Source organism: Lygodium microphyllum, chromosome 6, assembly GCF_053477565.2.
Source record: "Lygodium microphyllum isolate KBCC chromosome 6, Lygodium_microphyllum_v1.1.10, whole genome shotgun sequence".
Lineage (NCBI taxonomy): Eukaryota > Viridiplantae > Streptophyta > Polypodiopsida > Schizaeales > Lygodiaceae > Lygodium > Lygodium microphyllum.
Genome location: NC_141140.1, coordinates 119,703,454 through 119,727,208, shown reverse-complemented (window position 1 = coordinate 119,727,208; position 23,755 = coordinate 119,703,454). Strand labels below are relative to the sequence as shown.

General features: G+C 38.9%; 1 protein-coding gene across 1 annotated transcript; it reads left to right on the top strand.

The window, feature by feature from the left end:
• The first annotated feature begins 2,052 nt into the window (after nucleotides 1-2,052).
• LOC148035035 (pentatricopeptide repeat-containing protein At2g33680-like) lies at nucleotides 2,053-14,123 on the top strand. The gene is made up of 3 exons (XM_087680769.1): nucleotides 2,053-5,126; nucleotides 13,814-13,904; nucleotides 13,980-14,123. The coding sequence occupies exons 1-3, from the start codon at nucleotides 2,053-2,055 to the stop codon at nucleotides 14,121-14,123; spliced, it is 3,309 nt and encodes a 1,102-aa protein (XP_087536895.1).
• The last annotated feature ends 9,632 nt before the right edge of the window (nucleotides 14,124-23,755 follow it).

Here is a 23,755-nt window from a genome sequence, read left to right as displayed (position 1 = left end):
ACTTTTGAAACATTCGTTACTATTGAGTATAGCATAGATGCTCCTTTTGAACGGCTTGTGAGCAAGCTTCATAAGTGATATTCTCTTACTAGAGTTACCACCTTGCTTTAGTAGAATCTTTACAATGATGCATGTTCTATCTCCCTTTGTTGCCACTAGCTATTTGTTGGGGGTTTGCTATTGTGTTACATATTTCCCAAAATATTTGCTCAACTTATTGACATAAGGATAGATTTTATGCTTGATAGATAGAACATCCCTCTTTTATTCTTAATAAGCCTTTTCTTTTGCATAATGGAGGAGGCCTAATATTCCTTTTGAGCCTTAGAACTTGCATTGCTTTCTTGAACTTGTTTGGAAGGAACCTTTGGTTTATAAAACTTGCCATTTCAAACTATAAACCATGTTGCTTGGACAAAATTGAGTAATAATGTGAGAATTAAAGAAGAAGAAGTGTACGATATGTTTTGAACATTGGCATGACATCGATATTACCTAAATGTGTGTGAGCAATGTCCTGAAGGTTAAGCATGCAAATAACTTTGTATGATTGGGTCATGCAAAGAGTTCCATGGGATCTAAAGAGATGTGCAAAGCATCAAAGCAAGGTTCAAGATCAAAGTTGGATAGATCATGGGACAAATTGAAAATTTTTGAAGATTTTGTTGTAGAGTGATGTGAATGGCATGATTTTCAAGTTGGAGAAAATGCCAAGTCTTATTGAAGTTTGAAGAAGATCAAGAGGTTAGGGTGGTTACCAATTGCCAAAGTGAAGGAGAAGCATGAAGGTAAGTTGACTTAATTGAAACCGTTTGAACTTGGAGACTATCTTGTAATGTCTATATCCCTCCAAGCTCTTAAGGAAAAGTAGTTTAAACCCTCACATTGAGGATTTTGGGCCCAATGTCTTCATTTTACTACCCAAAGGAGAATGGATATGGAGAATCCACAATTAAAATAGTTATCATCGTACTGACAAAGAAAATTTCCTCCACTCATGGAAACTTGGATAACAAGCTCATGGGCTCACCTTGGACTTTTCAAACTATATACAAGATTATGACTAGGGTTGACCGCATTAAGAACATCATATGAATTCGATATGATCTTACCCATGGAATTCCTACTCTTAAGCTTGAGAGTCATAAAATTATAGTTGACAATTCTTTTAGCAGCATTTCAAATTGCCCAAGTTCTCCCTAATTACTATTCTTGTCTCATGTTACCTTGTTGTTATGGCCTTTCGAGAGTAATAGAGCTTGGTACTTTGTGCACCAAAGTACTACACTATACACATGAAGTCTTAGACAAATGCCCAATGTAATCCCCACATTGTGAATTATGATAATATCATGAGCTTTTGTGAGGGAGGGATTGCATGCTTAGCTAGGTGCAGTTGGGGGCAAGGGACAACCAGCCAACACCCCCTTGCCCCCAATTGCACCGAGCTATGTACATGGTGCCTCTTGAGGAGAACCTCATCATGTTGAAAAATAAGGGAAAAGAACCTTGGGCCAACAGCTCTTTCGCCCTAACCACACGTAGCTAGGTGTGGGGTACCTCCTGAGCAGAAACTCATGATGTTTCAAGAGTACATGGAAAAATAAGGAATAAAAGGCCTCCTTTTTCCATGTGGGGAAATGCCAAAACTCTTCTCTATGTACTATGGCCATTTACGAAAAATACCTGTGAATCGTGATGCTCAGGTTGGTTACACACCAAATAAGGGACGCCCATTTTGTAAGCTTTAACCAATCAAAACACTTATTTAAGGGTTGGTGGGTGTCCGCAATCCTTTACACACTGGAGAGGACATGACCTGTTGTCTACTTGCTAAACAGGTGAACTCCCCGCCCACTTTTGAACGGGGAGTCTCCCTGCCCACTTTGTAAAGTGGCGGACGAGAGTGCACTTTTTACATTTGTAAACAATCAAAAATTATATGGGTTTATTCTTTTTTTATTTTTATAAAGTGTGTCCATTTAGTGTGTAAAAATGTGAGACCCATGTCCGCGGCCTGTCTCAAAAAAAGCATGCCCACAGTCTCAAAAAATGCATGCCCACACTCTGGACGAGGATTGGCTGTCCATTACTTGGTGTGTAACCAAAGCCTCAGGAGGAGGCCTGGTCCTGCTGACTGGCCAGAAAACATGGAGTATGTCAGTCTCTCCGATCGAGTGCTTGGTTGCTCGACTGCATAGATGCAGGGAGACGAAGAACTTGGCCCAGGCGAAGCGCTTGCATGCCTACATGCGCGAGCATCAGCTGGAAACCCATGGAGTCTTGGGCAACCTTCTGATCTCCACTCTGGTGAGTTGTGGGAGCCTGCCCGAGGCTCAGTATGTCTTTTACAGACTACCGTACCGCAACCAGTACTCTTGGACTTCTGTCATCTCCGGTCACATCGCGTGCGGCTCTCTGCAGCACGCCCTCGACCTGTATCACAAAATGCAAGGGGACGGTGTGCTGCCTAACCATTACACCTTCCTTGCACTCCTCAAAGCATGTGGTTCCTTGAAACATATCGAAACAGACTGGAACATGCATGCCGACATTGTCTGCCATGGCCTTGACAGAGATGTGTTCATGAGCAACAGTCTCATCGACATGTATGGCAAGTCTGGCTTGCTTGTGGAAGCATCACAAGTCTTTGCCCAGCTTCCTTTTCAGGATATCATCTCGTGGAACACACTGATTGCTGGATATGCTGATCATGGGGAAAGTCAGGAAGCGATGAACTGTTTTGAACAGATGCAGGTCAAAGGTGTACCACCAGATGATGTCACATTCAGCTGTGCATTGAAGGCTTGTGGCAGCATTGGGGCCATAGAGAAAGGCGAGCTGATATGCGTTGAGGTTGTGCAAAAAGGGTTCGAAAGAGACCTTGTTGTCAGTGGTGCGATGGTAGATATGTTTGCTAAATGTGGTGCACTTGCAGAAGCACAGGATGTTTTTGACCAGCTGGCTGTTCGGAATGTTGTCTCATGGACTGCCTTAATTGCAGGATATGCTGAACATGGGTTTGACAAGGAAGCACTGATCTGCTTTGAACACATGCAGCTACAGGGTGTTTTGCCTGATGTTGTCACCTTCCCTTGCAGCTTGAAATCTTGTGGTATCACAGGTAATTTAGAGACAGGTGGAAAAATACATGCTGCAATTATTATGCAAGGCCTGGAAGGGCACCTGTTTGTGGGAAACAAATTGGTAGACATGTATGCAAAATGTGGCTCATTGGCAGAAGCTCAGAATGTCTTGGACAAGTTGTGTGCTCGTGATGCGGTGTCCTGGAATGCACTGATTGCAGGATACATAGAACATGGGTTTGGTGAGGAAACACTCAGTTGTTATACACGGATGCAGCTAGAGGGTGTTTCTCCTAGCAATACCACATTCCCTTGCTGCTTAAAGGCTTGTGGAAGCATACAAACTCTTCGAAGATGTCTAGAAATACATACTCAGACTATTCTACAAGGATGTGAAGAAGATCCTTTTGTTAGCAGCACATTGGTGGACGTGTATGGGAAATGTGGGTCTCTTGCAGAAGCACACCAAATAGTGATCAAGCTTCCTATGCAAAACTTGGTCTTATGGAATGCATTGGTTGCAGGATATGTCGACCATGGACTTTGTGAGGAAACACTTGAATGTTTAGAGAAAATGCAACTACGTGGTGTCTCTCCAGATACTGTGACATACACATGCAGCTTGAAAGTTTGTACCCAAGTAAGGGAATCAGAGAATGGGCAATGGATACATGCTGAGATCACAAAAAGAGGATGGGAAAGAGTGCTTTTTGTGAGCAACACGTTGGTTGACATGTATGGAAAACTCGGTTTGCTTGCTGAAGCATGGGGAATTTTCAACAATCAAGTTGTTCGTGAAACGGTGTCATGGAATGCATTGATTGCTGCTTATTCTGAATATGGTATTCATGATGAGGTAATGAGATCTTTTGAACAGATGCTGCTAGAGGGTGTGCGTCCAACAGATTGTGTGTTTCTTTATGCTTTGAAAGCTTGTGGCATTCTAGGAGATTTAGGAAAAGGCCAAACTGTACATGATGAGATAACTAAAAGGGGATGGGAAGGGGATCCTTCAGCTGTCAGTACAACGCTAGATATGTATAGCAAATGTGGCTTGCTTGCTGAAGCATGTGAACTGTTCAATCAACTTGCAGATAGAGATACAGCCTCATGGAATGCTCTAATTGCAGGACTTGTTGATCACGGACTTTGTGAGGAAGCACTGAACTGTTTTGAAAAGATGCAACTGGAGTGTGTCTTTCCAGATCATGTTACTTTTCTGTGCTGCTTAAGAGCTTGTGGCATTGTAGGAGCCTTGGCCACAGGACAAAGATTGCACACTGAGCTAACCAAGCAAGGTCTGGAAAGTGATCTTTTTATGGGCAACACCCTTGTTTGCATGTATAGCAGGTGTAACACACTTCTAGAAGGACGGCATGTGTTTGACAAGATGCCTGTAAAGGATGTTGTATCATGGACAGCAATGATAAAGGGATATGGTGAGAATCATGCAGGTCATTTAGCTGTAGAGATCTTTGAAAGTATGCTAGAGCAGGGTGTGAAGCCAAATGCCATCACATTCACATGTCTTCTTGCTGCTTGCAGCCATGCAAGCCTGGTCAGCAGGGGGCAGGAGTATTTTGAGCTGATGAGAGAAGAATTTAGGATAAAACCAGCAGCAGAGCATTATGCTTGCATGGTTGATCTCCTTGCACGATCAGGACATGTTCACGAGGCACAAAGATTTGCGGAGGACATGCAAGGTCTTCCCTTTGAAGAGACACTGAGGTGTTTACTTACCTCGTGTAGAATTCATGGAGAGGTGGAATTGGGATTAAAATGTTTTCAGCAGCTTGTGCTAATAAGTCAAGAAGATGCTGCTGCATATTTGTTGATGGCAGATGTTTATGCGAATGCTGGCCAATGGAGCGACGCGAAGAAAGTAGATGGTATGAGGACAAATGTAGGTGCAAAGAAGGTGACAGGCAGTGCATCCATAGAGGTGGTTAAAGACTTGTATGAATTTGTTGTCGGTGATACTCAAAGCAGAGAGGTGTTAACAATGATTGAAATCTTGTGTTCATGGTCGAAAGATGAAGGGTATGTGCCAAATTTAGGTTTGGTCTTGGCATATTTACTTGATGAGGATGACGGAACTTGTGACTTTGTAGATAATTATTTCTCATGCTTAACATGTAATAGTGATACCAATACATGATGTCATTTGTATTCACACATGCAAAGAAGAAACTTAGTATATAGACGAATATTCTCGGGCAGTACTGGTGTCAACTTGCCCCAGTGCACTAAGAGATGAAAGATGAAAAATTTTCTGAAACATCCCTAGTCAAATAATTTACGGATTTTGTGCATGTGCATGGTGTTCGTGTGGGTGATACACGTTTGATTGTTGGGGTGATGATCATGGATTATCCCAATGGAAGAAGTGAAGATTGTTGGAACCCGAGCATGGATAGATCTAGGAATATGAAATGAAGGATGCCACTTAAATGGGAATTAACACAGAACTAATAGGAAATGCTGAATTAACAAGGAATGCTGGAAATCATAGCTTGCCATTTCTTAATTCAAGATGTCTCACAACCAAGGACTACAAGAAATGTTGAAGCCATGGAAGCTTGAGAATCAATTGATGAAGGCTGCTGCAAGGAACTTATCCCTTACAATGGTGGGGAAGGAAATACCTTCAAGCTCCAAGAAGTGGAGATTTGTAAAATGATTCAAAGATGATTTACATTGGTATCCTCTTGCCTTTTATACTCTAGTCCAAAATAGATTGATTTCCTAATTAAAGCAACATGAAAATTACTTTATTACAATCCATCCCTGCCCAAAAGTTTTGTCCTCAAAACTTTGAAGAGTGAAAGGATATATGAATGATAAGTATGAAGAAATGAGTATCCAATGTTGAATAACCTTGTTGAAATTGTCCATTGAAGAAGATAATCTTCCATTGAGAAGAATCTCCAAAGTAAGCTCAAAACAGTGGAAATCTAGAATGTTGTCCTGAACAGGGTAGTGATAGTAAATGACCCATAACTTTGGATAGAAATGTCATATTGTCGCATATGAGATATAGAAATGAAGTATACTTCATAAAGTATCCATCCATATCATCAAAATCCAATTTTGATGTTGATAGGTCGATTATTTTCATGACAGAAAATGAATATAGCAAGCTGTCCACTGTACAATGAACTAACCATCTTCTTGAAGAAGCCATGGAAACTGATCCAAATAAGTAGCATGTTGCCAAGATGATTCTTCCATAGGCAATCTCTTCCACTTGACAAGGTATTCCATAACAATACGGTTCCTTAGAACCTTCTCTCTCTTGCCAACAATTCTTTCGGGCTCATAGATGATTAAACCATCTTCATCAAGAGGCGATAATTCTTCAAGAACTTGTATGTTAGGCCCAATGTATTTCTTGAGTTGAGACACATGAAAAACATTGTGAATGCGTGTGGTAGGAGGTAGATTAAGTTGGTAAGCAAGATCCCCAACTTTCTTTATGATTTGATATGGACCATAATAGCGACAAATCCTCATAGTGAAGTAGAATTCTGTGGTATGGGCCAATCCTTGATGCACTGAACCTTCTTTGGATCAACCATAATTCCTTTCTCACCAACTATATGACCCAAGTATTCTACTTCATTAGCCATAAAAGTACACTTGCTTTCATTTGCAAAAAGCTTGTGTCTTCTCAAGGTAACAAGGACTTCTCTGACATGCTTCAGATGTTCATCTCTACTCTTGCTATAGATAAGAATGTCATCAAAGAATACTAAGACTGATTTATACAAGAATGGCTGTAAAATTTTGTTCATAAGAGCCTGAAAAGTTGCAGGTGCATTTGAAAGTCTAAATGGCATAACTAAAAAGTGGTAGAGACCTCTTTCTGTTCTAAAAGCTTTCTTGTACTTATCTCTTGCTTTCATCTTGATTTGGTGATATCCAGACCTTAAGTCAATCTTTGTGAAAATTCTTGCATCTTTGAGTTCATCCAACAAATCATCAATGCAGGGAATTGGATACCTGTTCTTTATAGTGCTCTTGTTTAAATCTCTATAGTCAATACACATCCTGAATGACCCATCTTTCTTTTTGACAAGTAGTACGGGAGAAGCAAAAGGTGACTGACTAGGCTGAATAAACCCCATTTCCAGCAAGTCTTTAACCTGTTTCTCTACTTCTTCTCTCTCATACTTGGATAATCTGTAAGGAGGTTTGTTGATGGGTTGTGTCAGGCATTAAATCAATAGGGTGATCCACTTCACGCTGAGGAGGTAATGCTATAGGTGGCTGAAATATATCCTTAAACTCTTCCAAGAGTTTACATAGACATGGATCTTGCTCCTTAGGTGAAGTAGATTGTTGGTTTTCATCTGCCTTGGATAGAAGAAGTGTAAAAATACAAGACATAGCATTAATTTCCTTATTCATCTTCTTCTTACTAATTATTTTCACTTGCTTTCTCTCCATGCCATTTAGTTTTACTTGCTGTCCATTCCAAGTAAACTCTATGAACATCTGATTTAGATCCAAAGAAAATTTTCCAAGCTATTTAAGCAAATCACAACCAATGATGATGTCAATGGGACCCATTTCTAGGACAATCAAGTCCGTCATAATAGTGCAAGTCTGTGATAATTCAATAGGAGTTTGCCGGCATATCTCTTTACTCAACTCTTGGGCACAATTAGCTACTTGTATCTTCAGTGGAACTTCTATCTCTTGAGGTAATAACTTCAGCTCATGTAATGATTTGGCATTGGCAAAACTATGTGTGCTGCCCGTATCAATGAGAAATGGGCAACCTTTGAATTTATAGTGCCCTTAAGCCGAAGTGTACTTTCACCTTTACAACCCAACCATGCATCCTGAGATATGGAACATAACATGGGCTGACAAGTAACCATAGAAGGATCATCAATCTTTGATCCACCAGGATTAAATGGACCACCTGGATCATAAGAAAAATTACTAACCGGCTCTAATTCCTTGTGTGTGTCCTGATCATCATGCTCATGCATCTCATCACAAGTAGGAACTGCCTCTACTTGCAAAAGATGTTCTTCTTGTGTCTCCTCTTCATCAAAGTCTTCAATATTCAACATATTAGACTTTGCTATATATCCCTTGCACTTCTGCTTGTGCTCAGGAAACCATTTCTCCCCACATTTGTAACATAAACCCTTGGATTTATCATTAGGAAGTACCTTATTATTGTTATTATTGGGATATTGCCTATTTGCACCTTCAGCCCTTTTGAAATCTCCTTTTGAATTAGCATTATATCTGGAAATATTACCTTGTTTTGAAGCATATGTTGTAGGATAGGTTGGTACCTTGCTGGAATTATTTTGAAACCTGTTTTCAGCTCTAAATCCTTCTCGTTGTTGGCTGAACTGTTGTCCAAATCTCATAGGGTGATTAAATTGATAATTCATTCGTGTTTTGGGCTGAAATGAAGTCAAATCTCTTCTATACTTTTGGCTGTACCTCTTGGCATATTGAATGGCTGCATAAACATTTGTAGGCTTGGCTACCCCTACTTCAGTTGATAGGTTTGGATCAAGACCAAAAATGTATTTGTTCAATTTGGCTATATCGGAAATGCCTTCCACATACATGAAGAGGTTTAAAAATTGACTGAAATACTCCCTCACGGTAGAACCCCTTTGCCTAAGATCATATCATTTCCTTTCAAGCCTTTCCTTTTCCATTGGTGACACGAATACTTGAGAAATGGCTGATTTGAAATCCTCCCAAGACTGAAAATTCTCTCCAATCTTGCTCATGTATCTCCACCATGTATGCGCATAACCCTCTAGGTGTAGGGCTGCATAATAAATCTTTGCTTGATCATTGCGTGGGTAGAGTGAAATACATTTCCAATTTGTTGAGCCATTCTTCAAGTTCGGTCGGTGAAGGGTTATCTCCTTTAAAATTGTATATATTGACCTTGTCCTTGTATTCCTTGTCATAATGATAGTGCTGCCCATTATGATTGGCATATCCAAGAGATTGTTGTCTATTAGAATAATCACTCATTGCTTGCTATCCATGATTATTTCCAAAAGATTGACGACCAAACGAGTTTCCATGCGAATGTTGGTTATGAGTGGATATCCCATGTGACAATCTATCTTGTTGATCTTCAGCATGCTGGAAACTGTCTCCTTTTCTTGCTTTATCATGTGTATATTGCCCTTCATCATCTCTTGCTGCATGAGGAACTTGGGTATGTTGAGAACCAAACTCTTAATAAAAGGGATGACATCCATGTACAAACTCATTTATGTCGTCATGCAAAGAATAATCTTGTTGTCCTTTATCTCTTGAACTAGTAAAGTTGGGCCTGTTTCTATTCCATGAATTGGTATAAGGTTGAACTGTTTCATTTGCCTTAGAAGATCCTCCATGTTCAAAAGTAGATGGTATATTCTGTTGGGCTATTGTAAACCTCACATTGCCATGAACAATAGGTACATCTTCAGCATGGGAAGGTAAATTGCTTTGCAATTTGTTACCCAAGTTGCTGAATATTGTGACTAACTATTCAAATTTGGCATCCATTCTATGGTTTTGCTACTCCATATGAGTGATTATCTTACCCAATCTGTCATCCATTGAATGTGTAAGCTGGATTAGACCTTCATTCAAGTTACCAATTTTCTTTGATAACTATTGAAAGTCATTGGAATCATGGGTAATATTTGCTTCAGTTCTAGGCTCATTGTCAAAAGGAATCCTTGGCCAATGGACCTCTTCATTTGTTGTATTGTTATCCATAAATTCTTGTCCCTGATATGTGGCTCCAATGGGTAGGATTAGCTTCAGCATGGTAATCTTCTAATTCTTCATTAATGGGCTCCAATACCTGATCTTTCTTCTTGTTCCTTGCCATCATGCAAATTGTGACAATTTCAGGATTGCCTAATAAAGAATAGTCAATATCCAAAGCTACTCTCCTCCAATCTAAGTGCTTGATAGCTCCACACGAAGCTAATAACACGTAGATATACCAGATTCACTGAAATAACAACTTTGGAAGAGGTATGTGGTTGCTTTGGATCAAAACAGTATACCCTACCAAAGATTTATTGAAATAACAGCTTTGGAAGAGGTATGTGGTTGCTGTCCACAGTGACCACCTGTCACTAAAATGGCCAAAAATGAAGTGTTCTATAGCTAGGGTCGAAGCTAACTTTGTCCTCTACGCATTGAGTATAAGAAACAATATTTCAGAGTGAAATATCCCATTTCTATAATTGATTTTATATGACTATCCAAGATTAGACAGCAACCTGTAATAGCCTGTAAATTCACTGTTTGGACCCTGTTTCAAACCCTTTGGTCATGGATCATCAATAACCACCTGTGGGCACTGAAGTATAACCTGGAAGCTCATTCATTCACCTGGAGTCAACTTCAAATTACCTGTAGACCTGTATATCTGATCAAAATGTCACCGACTGCCCTGTTTTGCTCTGTTTGGTACCATGAGTCTTCCAATCTTCATCCACTCTTTCTCAAGTGGTCTTCCGTGGTCCACCACCTGTGGTGAGGGATAAAACAGTAGGAGGGGCACCTACATGGGCTCTAAAACTCGAGAAGGTATGCAAAGTTCCTTCCGGGCCAGGTTGTGCACCCTTACGGAGTCTTAAATAGCAAGGGAGGGTTACCTCTCTTTTGTCTTGCTATCTCGTCCAACTTCGACCTTTTTCCTCGGTCGGAATATACATGGCAGAGCTAGTATTCTAACAATCAAGGAATGCAATGCATGGCTAAATCACGATTTTGTCATTTCATGGTATGCAAGAATTGAAGGGTAAAATGTATGAAAACTGAGGATGAGAAATGCTTACCAATAGTAATCAGTGACTCACTGATTTACTATGCTCACCTTTTACAATTTATTGGATATTCTCAATGGATTGAATCACAAAAACCCCAAAGTTAGAGGTTAAGCAATTCTTAAGCATCAATGAAAGGAAATTGCATGAGTTTGTAATATGGGTTGATTAGACAATAAAGTAAGGAGTAATGAATCAACCTATACAATCATTTGGGCATCAATTTATGAATAGGCTAAGCTGAAAATCAGTTAACAACATCAATCAATCCCTAGGTAAGGTACTATATGATCATGTCATCAATGATTTACTCTTAATTTGTTCCCTTTCAGCAATTGGAAAGCTTGAACAAGTGGATTAATAGGGAAATTAAAAGTAAGAAACAAGAATTATCTCTTGATTAGTGTTGAAGAATGGTAGATGAATCACAATCGGTTAATACTCTATAAAATCCACCATCAAATTGATCCAAGTTAAAGGGTATAAGCTCAGCTTCAAGAGAAGATTATCCCCATAATGCTTGCTCCAACTCCAAGCAATCAAGAAGCTCCAATTGATTATGGGAATACCATCATTGATTGAATGTCTTCAAGAAAGGGTTGTGGATAATCCAAGAATCTTGAAGTAGCCTCAATTCTTGATTAGAATCAAGAATTTATGAGAATTCAGGACCTTCTTGCCTTCATGAAGAAAACAAGCCTTCAATTCTTGAAAGATTGCTGCAATGTTAGCCCTCCTTTGATGTAGTAGCTTCAGTGAGACCTTCTTGAAGCTGAAGAATACAAAAGCCCTATGACTTGAGCCCTGTAAGATAAAAAGTTTTGAAGAATTGAGTGGCTGCCCTATTTTTTCCCAAATTTGAGAAGAAGAGTTGCTCCAATATTGAGAAAAGCCTTCAATGTCGGGTCCTTGATATGTAGGGAAGCTTTAAGAAGCAAGAAAGATCAAAAGCCCCATGAATCAAGCTTCATTTGAACCAAAATTTCATGAATTACATGGCTGCCTTGTTTTTCCCTTCATAAAGAGAGGAAGAATGGTTCAAATCTCTTCAAAATGCTTCAATGTCGGTTGTAGATGCTTACCTTTGACCTTTGGAAGCTAAAAGGCATCATCAAGAAACCAATTCTTCAAGAAATTGAAAGAGTCTTCATGCTGTCCAAGATCCTCCATAGCTAGGGTTTCATGTAAGCTTCAAGAACTCAAAAGGAGATGAAAGAAAGCTTGTATGGGCCTGATGTAGAGTGCTTTTAAGGTAGGATAAGCATCATATAAGCTCTAGAAGAGCTACAGCTTCAAAATCTTCACGATCTGATAAGGGAGTGTACAAAAAATTGGCGCAAACTGCTGAAGAACATACTCTTATACCACGTGATCAAAATGGTTGTGAAGTGTACCATATAGGTACTCTATACAAAGCTTATGATCCATAGAAGATGACTACCAAGCCATTTGATGGATGGAGTCCATGGGAGGAAGATATGAGCAAAGATCTCTATGGCAGTTTGTAGGAAAGCTTGAGAGAAAGAGAAAAGAGAAGAAGAAACCCTTGCTTAACAAAAAGTAACCTTGTTTAGTCTTCCATAATCCCTGTTTAACTCCAGTTAGTCAAATCTCCCTCCAAAATGACCTATGAATTGGCCACGAGCTGCTATTTTCACCATAGAATCTCTAAGAACCTCCAAAATAGTGACGACTTGATGCAGATATCCATGGCTAGTCACGGTTTGAACTGTAACTAGTCCTACGACCAAACTTTGTCCTCCCAGTTACCCTGTATCAATCCTGTGACTAGATCCACCATAAAAATGACCCTTCCCATGGATCAAAGTCCATGCTCTGATACCAATGAAATGAAGGATGCTACTTAAATGGGAATTAACACAGAACTAACAGGAAATGTTGAATTAACAAGAAATGTTGGAAACCATAGCTTGTCATTTCTTAATTTAAGATGCCTCATAACCAAGAACTACAAGAAATGTTGAAGCCATGGAAGCTTGAGAATCAATTGATGAAGGCTGCTGTAAGGAACTCACCCCTTACAATGGTGGGGAAGGAAATACCTTCAAGCTCCAAGAAGTGGAGATTTGTAAAATGATTCAAAGATGATTTACATTGGCACCCTCTTGCTTTTTATACTCCAGTCCAAAATAGACTAATTTCCTAATTAAAGCAACATGAAAATTGCTTTATTACAGAATAGTAGCTGTCTAAGAAGGATAACACTGATACCCAATATGTATTTGGCACACTCGTTTAGGGTTCGCATGAAATTAGAATTGGATGGGATAAACCTCCTCTGACCATGAAGTAGAAAATGAAATTGCCAGCGATAGAGCAGCCCCAGTTAGAAATTACCTCAGACTGCTTATTATCTTTTTCCTTGGTAAGCCGCCATTGGCCCAATGGTTCAAGTCACTTTGGGGCCTTGGCTGCAACTTTGAAGGAACACATTTTGTATCTTGAGGATTTTATGAAGTCTTAAGAGGATCTGAAGGCTTTGAAGTCCATCTGTCTGATGCTTCATAAAAACGAGAAGTAGCCTCCTTTCTTTTTGCAAACAATTAGTATGTTTTGTCATGGTTGTGGAACAAAGATTATCAGATTATGATTCACCATAGGGGCTGTAAAGAATGGTATGGCTAACATAGAAACAAAACTGCATGACAACACCTAGAACACAATCTGTAGAATGCTAAATGCTAATGAATGAACAATGAATATGAAGATACAATCAATAGGTACTGAATCTCTGTGTGTCTTGGACTGGGGGAGGCATAGTTGAAGTGGGTGTCAAGAGTGTGTCATACTCGGAACGGATCTTGAAAATGCAGCAGCAGTTTGAAATTTGTTTGATGAAATCAGCAGCAGTTAAGTCCACCCAGATGGCTCATATTGCAGATCAGGCTGGAAAGATGATGACATCAGCTGTCTGAATCAGCTCTCAAAGTTTGGGCAGCAGCAAGGCGGCCTGACAGGCGGCAAAATACAGGTACAGCAGTAGCAGACAACCTCCAGTCAGCAAAATGCAAGGTGCTGGAGTGTAGATGAGTGTTTGCTGATGAAGATGACAGGAGGGGTAGACCTTAGATCAGCTGGGCAGCAGCAGAATGCACAAAACGTAGCTGTATCAAGGTCAAATCTGGTTGCTGGGCTGATGAAGATGTGCAGGCAGCTGAGTGAATCCCCAAATAGCAGGGCGGCAGGCTGATGGCTGAAAATGCAGCAGCAGATTGCTGGAAATCAGGTTGCCTTACTGAGTAGGGCTGTGATCAGTGGGGGCAGCACTTGAACAAGCTCCAAGAACTTGTGATGTCCTCCGGAGGGGGTGTGGGCAGCAGTGGGTGACAAGTGAGCTAAAGGTGGGGCTGACCGAATAATGGAATGAGGGATTTAGTATACACAAACACAAAACTCCTCTTTAGAGATGATTGGCGATGCATTTGTTCTATTGTCAAAAATAAAGCCATTTATTTTTGGTAATTTAGCATTAATTGTTTTTTGGGGCTCTTTTAAGGAGACTAAATTAGTGGTTAATGCACCATAATTATATCCGAGTGTGAACCTTAATGTTAGTGGCTAAACATCTCTTAAACCCAAAAAGGATTTTGTCCTAGATGGAGCATAACTCATATCTCCACCCTCTTTTCAAACTTGAAAGATCCTAAGTCAAAGCAACCAATGTATACTATAGTCCATGTATGCACCTCGGCCACCCAAGAACATATTAAGACCATTGAGATAGGATATCTTCTTTCAAATAGCTCTATTCAAATTCTCTCTTAATGCCAAGAAGAGGGGGAAGTTGAACTTCCTCCATGCATAGAATGCATTATGTCCAAGGCTAGGGTGACAAGGTATAGCTTGAGGGAATAGCTGATGTAAATGTTTGCCATAGTAGTTTGCCTTAATGATGAGATGTTGTAGACATGGTGGATCCAAGTTGACCACTCCTTCAACGAGGTAAAAGGGGAACATGTTGCATAATGGGAGAAGCATCTTGCAAATGCAAGTTTTCCCCTAATCTAAAGTGCTCAATTTTATATTAACACAATGCCAATGCATGTTGAAATGCAAGGGCAAAGTGTTATGCTCAAATAGAATGCTATGCACAAAGGAGTGATACCACTTGTTGTGTAGTGTACTTATAGGGCAATTGTTCACTTGCTCAAGCATCCTTTTACAAGTATGAAGCATCGTGATGCAAACACGTGATGATATAAAGGTATTAATAAATTAGTGCAATATGACCAAGATCCTATTAGCACCAATAAAATGATACCTTTTCCTCTTATTGCCAAACAATGGAAGGAGAATTAAGCACCTCCTCTCACCTCAAAAATGTCAATGTCAATGTTGATAAGGGAAGAAACACCCAAAGAAGAATGAGATGCATGTTCAGTTGAAAAACCAATGTACTTCATTCTCAAGAGAAGTCTTTTTGCTAGTCTGGAGTATGAAGCCCGACCAAAGAGAGAGGCAATTGCTATGGTAGTGCCGAACTATTCAAGTCTCCGTTTTGATCAAAAGGGTAGGTCTTATAGGGGCTAGTTTCAAACTAAAAGCACAAGTAAAGCATAATCATCACATGAGACCATAGAATACATATACCTCAACTCAATAAGAGTTCTTTTAAGTGTATTTTTGACAAGTATTCCCACTATCAATAGGTAGTCATGCTAACAATGTAAGATAGTAAGAGTAAAAACGTGCAATGAAAGAGTGAGTACAAGCTAGAACATGCCCTACTAGAATCAAATGATATACAAGTGGAAAGAATGGTAGGGTCTGGTTTTTAGGCTAAAGTTCAAATAAATTTTCATTTGATAAATCAGTCATCTAGGAAGCCATTGGGTGGCAAGATTTCAGAAGAGGTGTTGTCTGGCAAGAAACCCTCTTATGATGACTCACAAATGTTTGGCTATGAGGCTCACATGCCTATCTCTAAGGAAAAGAAGAATAAGTTTAATCCTAAATCCAAAAAGCAAAATTTTATTGGATATGGAGATTCATGTGAGATAGGTTATCATCTTCAAGAGCTTGAAGCTAAGAAGATAGTGTGCAACCATGATGTTATCTTCAATGAGAATAAAATACATAAATAGCCCATAAAGACTGTTGAGATACATAAAATAGTGTTCCAAGAGAATAGATTGCTACCATATGAACAACATGTATGATCTAGAACACCCACTCCAGGCAAGTGGATAGCCTCACATTGAGATGCTAGACAATTGGGATAGCTATAGATTCAGGTTGAGCCAATATTGAGATGATTATGAGAGTGTCTTGAGCATCACATTGACGTGTTCTTAAGATAGCTTTCTTGCATGGGGATTTACATAAATATATTTATATGCAATACAACCAGAGGGCTTTTGTTGTGAAAGGAAATGAACAATTGGTATGCAAGATCCACAAGAGCTTATATTGATTGAAACATGCTCCCAGGAGTGATATAATACATTCAATGCCTTCATGAGGTCTCAAGGATACACTAGAAGTGAGAGCAATTACGGCTCATACACATGGAAGGCTATGGATTGTAGTGTGGATGGCATACTCATTATTGAGAAGTCACTCATGGATGTGGATGCATTGAAGAAAAGTTGAATAAAACCTTTGATAAGAAGGACTTATTGGCATGTAGATTATGTAGCATATATACAAGAAGATTCTCTATTTGTCTCGAAGAAAGTACATTGAGAAGGTACTTGAGCATTTCAATATGGAGAGGGGAAAGACTATGAGTGTTCCATTGCCTCCATATTTAACACTTAGCCATCATAACAATCCTAATTTGAACAAACAAAGGCTAAAATGGCCAAGGTTCCTTATATATCCATAATTGGTAGCTTGATGTATATTATGTTTAATACACATCCAGGCATTGTGTATGCACTAGGAGTGGTTAGTAAATTTGGCAAACCTACATAAGAAGCATTGGAAAGTAGTGATAAAGAGTATCATGAGATACTTGAATGGCATTAGAGCTATTTGGATATACTTCGGAAGGATAGGTGCATATGTTCTTGGGTATGCAGATGCTAATTTTGGAAGGAATGTGGAATCTAGAAAGTGTACGATAGATTTTGTCTTCACATTCACAAGAGATGTAGTCTCATGTATCCCTCTATTGTAGCCATGGACGGCCTTGTCTACTATCGAGGATGAATATACCATAACCATTGAGGCATGGAAGGAAGCCATATATATTACTCGTTTAGTGGGAGATTTGGGTATTGTAGGAGAGGTATTCATTTTGCATTGTGATAGTCAAAGTGCCATTGAGTTGGCATGGAATCTACTCTTTCATGTAAAGGCAAAGCATATTGACATGAAGCATCACTATATTAGGGAGATGCTTGAGAAAAAGTGTATTGAGCTTGTCAAGGTTCATACAGATGATAACCTTACAAATTTTTTGAGGAAGAGTTTATCTTCCACGTGCTTTGCATTGTAGAGACTGTTGATGGGCATTGGAGTATCTTCACTAGCTATTCTCTTGTAAAGGTGCATTCACCTTTAAGTGGGAGGTTATTAGTGTAAAGGACAATGGACTGTAATAAAGCTAAATTCCATAGCAAGATTTTATACTGAAAATACAAGAAATATACATAAAATGCTAGGAAGCCATAGCCAAGGTGGCTTGGCAAGAAATGGTATTACCAATATTGGTTGAGAATCAAATGATGAGAGCCTGTAGCAAGGTATGCACCCCAAGCTATGGTGGCCAAGAGTATTCACCCTCTTAGATGGTGGGAGGTTGAGACCTCAAACGAGTAATGTTTGTAAAATGGCAAAAGATACTACACACGTTACACCTCTACCTTTTATACTTACCCTAGACTAAGGCATTTATGCTTTATTACAAGCCATCCTTGCCTAAAAGAGCTTTGTCCTCAAAGCTAGAATTGGGACAATTGATGAATAAAGATTACAAGAATAGCTTGTAAGTGATGAATCCATGCTGTAATGAAACTCTAAGCTGAAGAAGATCTCATATATCAATGAAGTATAGGTATGAAATTTGTATATACTGTTGGAAACTGTCCAAAACATGCTACTGCACAAGAATGGCCATAACTTGAAGAATGAATGTCAAATCAGCATGTATGAGCTATAGAAATGTAGAGGACAATCCCTAGTATCATGCATGCCATAAAAATCCAATTTTGATGACCATACATCAATTATTTTTATGACATAAATTTAATACAGCAAGTTGTCCTATTCAAATATTACTCTGTTTCCTGCAAAAGCCATGGAAAAGAATCAAGGTATGATGATGGTTTCCAAGTAGACTCCTCCGTGGGCAAACCTCGCCATTTAATAAGGTACTCCAGTAACGAACGGTTCCTTAAAACCTTTTCTCTTTTGCCAATAATCTTTTCAAGCTTATAAATGATAAGACCATCTTCATCCATGGGAGGTAACTCTTCTAAAACCTTTATGGATGGACCCACATATTTCTTAAGTTGGGAAACATGGAAGGTAGAATGAATCCTTGTTGAAGAAGGCAAATCAAGCTTGTATACAAGCTCACAAAATCTTTTGAGGATTTGATAAGGCCCATAGTAACGATGAGCCAACTTATTATGACCGCCTTTGAGAGAAGCATACCTAGATTTAGGCACTTTGAGGAATACCCAATCTCATTCTTCGAACTCCAAATGTCTCCGCTTTTCATCAGCATAAGCCTTCATAACACCTTGTGCCTTCCGAACGTTTTCCTTGCATTGATGCAAAAGAGCTTCCATTTTCTCAACTTCAGCCTTGGCTTGTGGATTCACGTCTTTATGAAAAAGGGCTGAAGGTATTTGCACTTTGTATCCATAAAGCGCTTCAAATGGTGACATGCCAATGCTCATATGATGAGTATTATTATAACAGAATTTAGCAAGATGTAACCAATGATCCCACAAAGCTTGAGTGTCATGGCAAAAATGACGAAGATAGACTTCCAACCATTTATTGACATGCTCCGTTTGGCCATCGGTTTGGGGATGATATGCTCTGCTAGGAGTCAAAATTGTTCCCGTAAAAGTGAATAAACTCCTCCAAAAACTTCCCACGAACTTAATATCACGATCGGATACTATCTTCGATGGCATACCACGAAGCTTAAAAACACATCCCGTGAATTGTTCAGCCACTTGCTTTGCTGTAAATTGAGCCTTGGTAGGGATAAGATAGTTGATTTAGTCAACCGGTCCACCACCACATAAATGCTATTCCACCCATGCTTTGTTGTAGGTAAGCCCATAATAAAATCCATTGTAATATCAGTCCACTTGCCTTGAGGAATAGGAAGTGGCTGAAGTAAATCCTCAGGTAAAAGAGAGGAATCTTTATTTTGTTGACAAGGAAGACGAAAGCTTCCTTTTTGAGCCTATCTGTCAATGGAGCTGCCACATGAGCATAATTCTTGATGAACCTTCTATAGAAGGATGACAACCCAAGGAATCCTCTTAAACAAAGAGGTTGCATTTGTAGGAGTAGGCCATTCTTTGACACATTTTACCTTATTGGGGTCCACTCTAATCCCTTGTTCTCCCACAACATGACCTAAGTATTCAACTTCATCTTCCATGAAAGAACACTTCGTCATCTTGGCAAAGAGTGTGTGTCTTCGTAAAGTGTCAAAGACCTCTCTCATATGCTTCAAATACTCATCCTTGGATTAACTATAGATTATGATATCATCAAAGAAAACAAGAACTGTTTTGAACAAGAAGGGCTTGAAAAGTAGCGGGTGCATTGGAAAGTTCAAATTGCATAACCAGGAAGTGGTATAACCCTCTTTCAGTTCTATAGGCTGTTTTGAACTCATCTCCTTCCTTCATTCGAATTTGATGATAACCTGATCAAATATCTATTTTGATGAAGAATTTTGCATCTTTAAGCTCATCCAAAAGATCATCAATTCAGGGAATAGGATACCTATTCTTGATCATTGACTTGTTCAAATCCCGATAATCAATACACATGCGAAATGATCCATCCTTCTTTTTGACTAAGAGCACGGGAGAGGCAAACAGTGATTGACTTTGCTAAATTAAACCCATTTGTAGCAATTCCTTGACTTGACACTCCACTTCTTCTCTTTCAAACTTGGACAAGTGATAGGGAGGTTTGTTGATGGGTTTTGTATTGGGCAACAAGTCAATAGGATGGTCAACCTCTCACTTTGGAGGTAAATATGATGATGGTTGAAATAAATCCTTGTATTCCTCCAATAGCTCTTCTAATTATGGATCCCTTTCCTTTGAAGAAGAAGATGGCTGATTTGTTGATTGTCCTTCATCTACTTTCGCAAGCAAAAGAATGAAGATGCATGACTTTGCATTGATTTCTTTGAGCAATTTCTTCATGGAGATGAGTTCTATTTGTTTGTGGTCTATGCCTTTCAACTCTATGTGTTGTCCTTGCCAATTGAATTCCACTAGCATTTGCTCCCCCAACAAGTATGGGCATAACCTTCAAGATGAAGAGCTGCGAAATAAATTTTGGCCTCTTCACTTCTAGGGTAAAGGGTGAAGTACAATTCAAGCTTATTGATCCACTCCTCCCATTCTGAAGGTGATGCATTATCTCCTTTGAAATTAGTGATATTGATCTTCTCTTTACATTCTTTTTCATTGCAAGATGGCTACCTATGAGATTGTTGTCTCCATGAATATTTATTCTATGAATTTTGTCTAAAAGTAGATGGCCTAAAACCATGAGATGAGGGTTGTCCATTTGAAACACGCTCTTGGTTTGGGATGTCATGGGCTGATATTTGCTCATCATGCCTTCCACCTTCATGAACTTGATTGTTGATTGCATTTCCTTTTTGTGCATTTGAGAGCTGATGATAAAAATTCTTGTAGAAGGGGTCACATCCATGATAATCACTATCCCATCAAGTGTTGTCCTGTTCCCCTTCATGTCTATGATTATCCTTTGGATTGCTAAATTGAGGCCTTGGGGTATGAATACCATGAATTTGTGAAGGATGATGGTTGCCCCCCTGACTCTAGATGGCTCTCCCCTTTCAAAGGTGTGCATTATTGACTAAGACTTTTCTTTGCTTGGATGGGAAGGATTACCAACAAAGGGAATTGCATGGGATTCTTCAATATTTTGAGGTTCACTTTGTGGTTTGCTTCCGATTTCCTTTATGGCTGAGATAAGCTCTTGGAATAAGAATTTATTGCTTTGCTACAATTAAGAGATTCCTTGGTTTACTTGTGTCAACCCTTGCAACAAACCTTGATTCATATGGGTTAAAATTTCATTCAAAGCCTTCAAATCCTTAGAAAGGCCTTCATTGACATGTCCTAGTTCTTTTGATAGTAGGAGATAATCATTCCTTGCATGCTCTTCATATATATCATGCTGTCCTTGATGTGTGCTATGAGCAATCCCAATGCTTAATTCTTCATCTACTTGATCAACATTATGGGCTTCAGTTGTGTAATTTTGATCCTCTTGGAAGTCTCTGACACCATCATTCAGTGCTTCAGTAATAGGGTCTTTCTTCTTATTCCTGGCCATAAGAAAACAATGATGTAATAGTAGACAGTTTGTCACTAAACCCCTTATTTCTCTTTGAATATGGCACCAATCCCAATGCTTAGTAGCTCTAAGGAAAGCATATTATATGGGAATACACCAGATTTAGTATCTCAACTTTCAATATCCATCGAAACTCTTATGTGCTTCTTGTCTCTCTCTCTTTTCTCTCACTCACTCACTCTCATGTGCTTTTTCTCTCTTACCCTCTTGTACTCTTGTTGCATTGGCTTTGCATCCCACAATTGTTCTCTCCCAAGAAGATGGAAAAAATTAAGCCCATTCATATGGCTAAAAATAAAGATCAGGTTGGAAAGATGATGTGTCAAATGTTTGGATTAGATCCAAATGATTGGGTACAATAAGGTGGTCTTCCAAGTACTAAGATGCATATACATAAGTATTCACCCACAAGGATTATAAGCATAAACAAGGCATAAGAGTATGTTGTTATAGGTTTGAGCTAATTACAGGTGCTATAGGAGTCTTGCAGGGGTATCATATCAATAATTTGGTACTTGTAGGTTTCTAAAACATATCCCTAGGTTCATATAGCCCTCCCCCATATGTATCTCACGTTATTATAGGATATTTGCAGGTTATAGGGGATTTATAGGTTGAAATAGGGTTAAAATAGAGGTTTGGACAGGTTTGAAAAGTTGGTTCTAGAATAAGGTACAAGAATTCTAGGTTATGGATTGATGAGGTTATAGGTTGACAGATAGCATTAATATCACCATTTAGAGCCAAAAATCTCTTCATTCAAGCATTAGAAACAAAAGTTGTTGGCAAATTATTGAGATTGTTGCTCACTATGGACATTACTTATATACATATGGCTAAGAACAAGCAAAAGGGTCAAATCATGGAAACGATTAACGATGTTAGAGTTTATAACTCTAATCCAAATAATTCAAATGAAGCCCTCAACCATCAAAGAGGATGAGGGAACAAGTATACTTAGTGCTCAAAAATATTCAACATGGGAATGCGGATATTCTTCTTTTTAGGGTCAAATGATTATCTAGAGTTGTCAAGGGAGTTGAATCACATGAATGTGGAAATTCTTGGTGGTTTTCATCAACTCAATAAGTCAATGGATATAATAGATACAATAGGTTTGATGATTTTATTGCATCATCAAATGTTTGGGCAAAAAGATGTTGGATTCTTACTCTACCCATGATCCTATTCCACCTCCACATGACACCAATCTAGCCTTGCATGGTAATCCCATTGGAAGACAATATGATAAGATCAATGTGTCTATTTTTGAAAATGGAGAGCCATCAAGATTGAAGGATACCTTTCATCCATCTCAAATGCAAAGCAAGAATAAAGCAAGGCCACCCAAGGAATGATGCTAGGCAAGGAGAAGACCTTAGGAGAGAAGATGATTATCATGGTTTGTGGTATGTTTTATAGGTCTTTTTATCTCATCCCTTAACTTTACAAAAGGAATTTGAAGCCAATCATAAAGACAAGCATGAAGGAAGAAGAACATTCTATGATCAAGCAAATAGAGAGCACCATTCATTTGAATAGCCCTCTAATAATGGATTTGGATAGCCATCTCCTCATGGATTGGGTAGCAATCAATTTGGGAAATCATCTTTTAGAAACACATGGAGCTAGAGGAGTAAATTGTATTAATAACTTTTACTTAGCAATAAAGGAAGGAATTGCCACTTTTAGGTCACATTCTCTCTCCATCACATTCAACACATAGAATTTTCTAGTGTAGGGTGATTTTGAGTAGTAATAATTGTAGATATTTATTCCAATTTTGAGGAGAATTGTGCCAACTCTCCACTACACTATTGTATGGCACCCATGTAACTTTATACACTATACATTCATAGAAAGATATTCTTTTTCCTATTCATTTTTCCAAATGATCTAAATATATGCGATTTTAGTCGTAGCAACACCATTTGCTACAAAGTCAAGTAAGAAAATTAATGTCACAAGTGCTCATTTGTTTCCAACATACTCCAGTATATTGTTCCACCCTTGGATGCATGTGATTTTATTGTTTATCTTTGCAACTCCCACTCTCCACCCCTATCTTATTTTGAGATTCATGTGAATCTCCATATTTTTGTTTCTACTATTTGCTTTACTAGGTGCTTGTGAGCAGTACTTCATTGCCCAATGTGATTTGAGTCATTCTATCAAGATAATCTCTCAAGTAATATGTTGAAGTGCGCTTTTAAGAACAACCTTGCGATGGAATTACACCCATCTTTCTTCTTAATTAGGAAGAATTGTGCCAACATTCCA

Coding starts and splice junctions, on each gene's coding strand:
- LOC148035035 (XM_087680769.1), top strand. CDS start 2,053: ATGCATGCCCACACTCTGGACGAGGATTGGCTGTCCATTACTTGGTGT. Junction 5,127..13,813: donor TCATGGTCGAAAGATGAAGG/GTATGTGCCAAA, acceptor CTCATATTGCAG/ATCAGGCTGGAAAGATGATG. Junction 13,905..13,979: donor TGACAGGCGGCAAAATACAG/GTACAGCAGTAG, acceptor TTGCTGATGAAG/ATGACAGGAGGGGTAGACCT.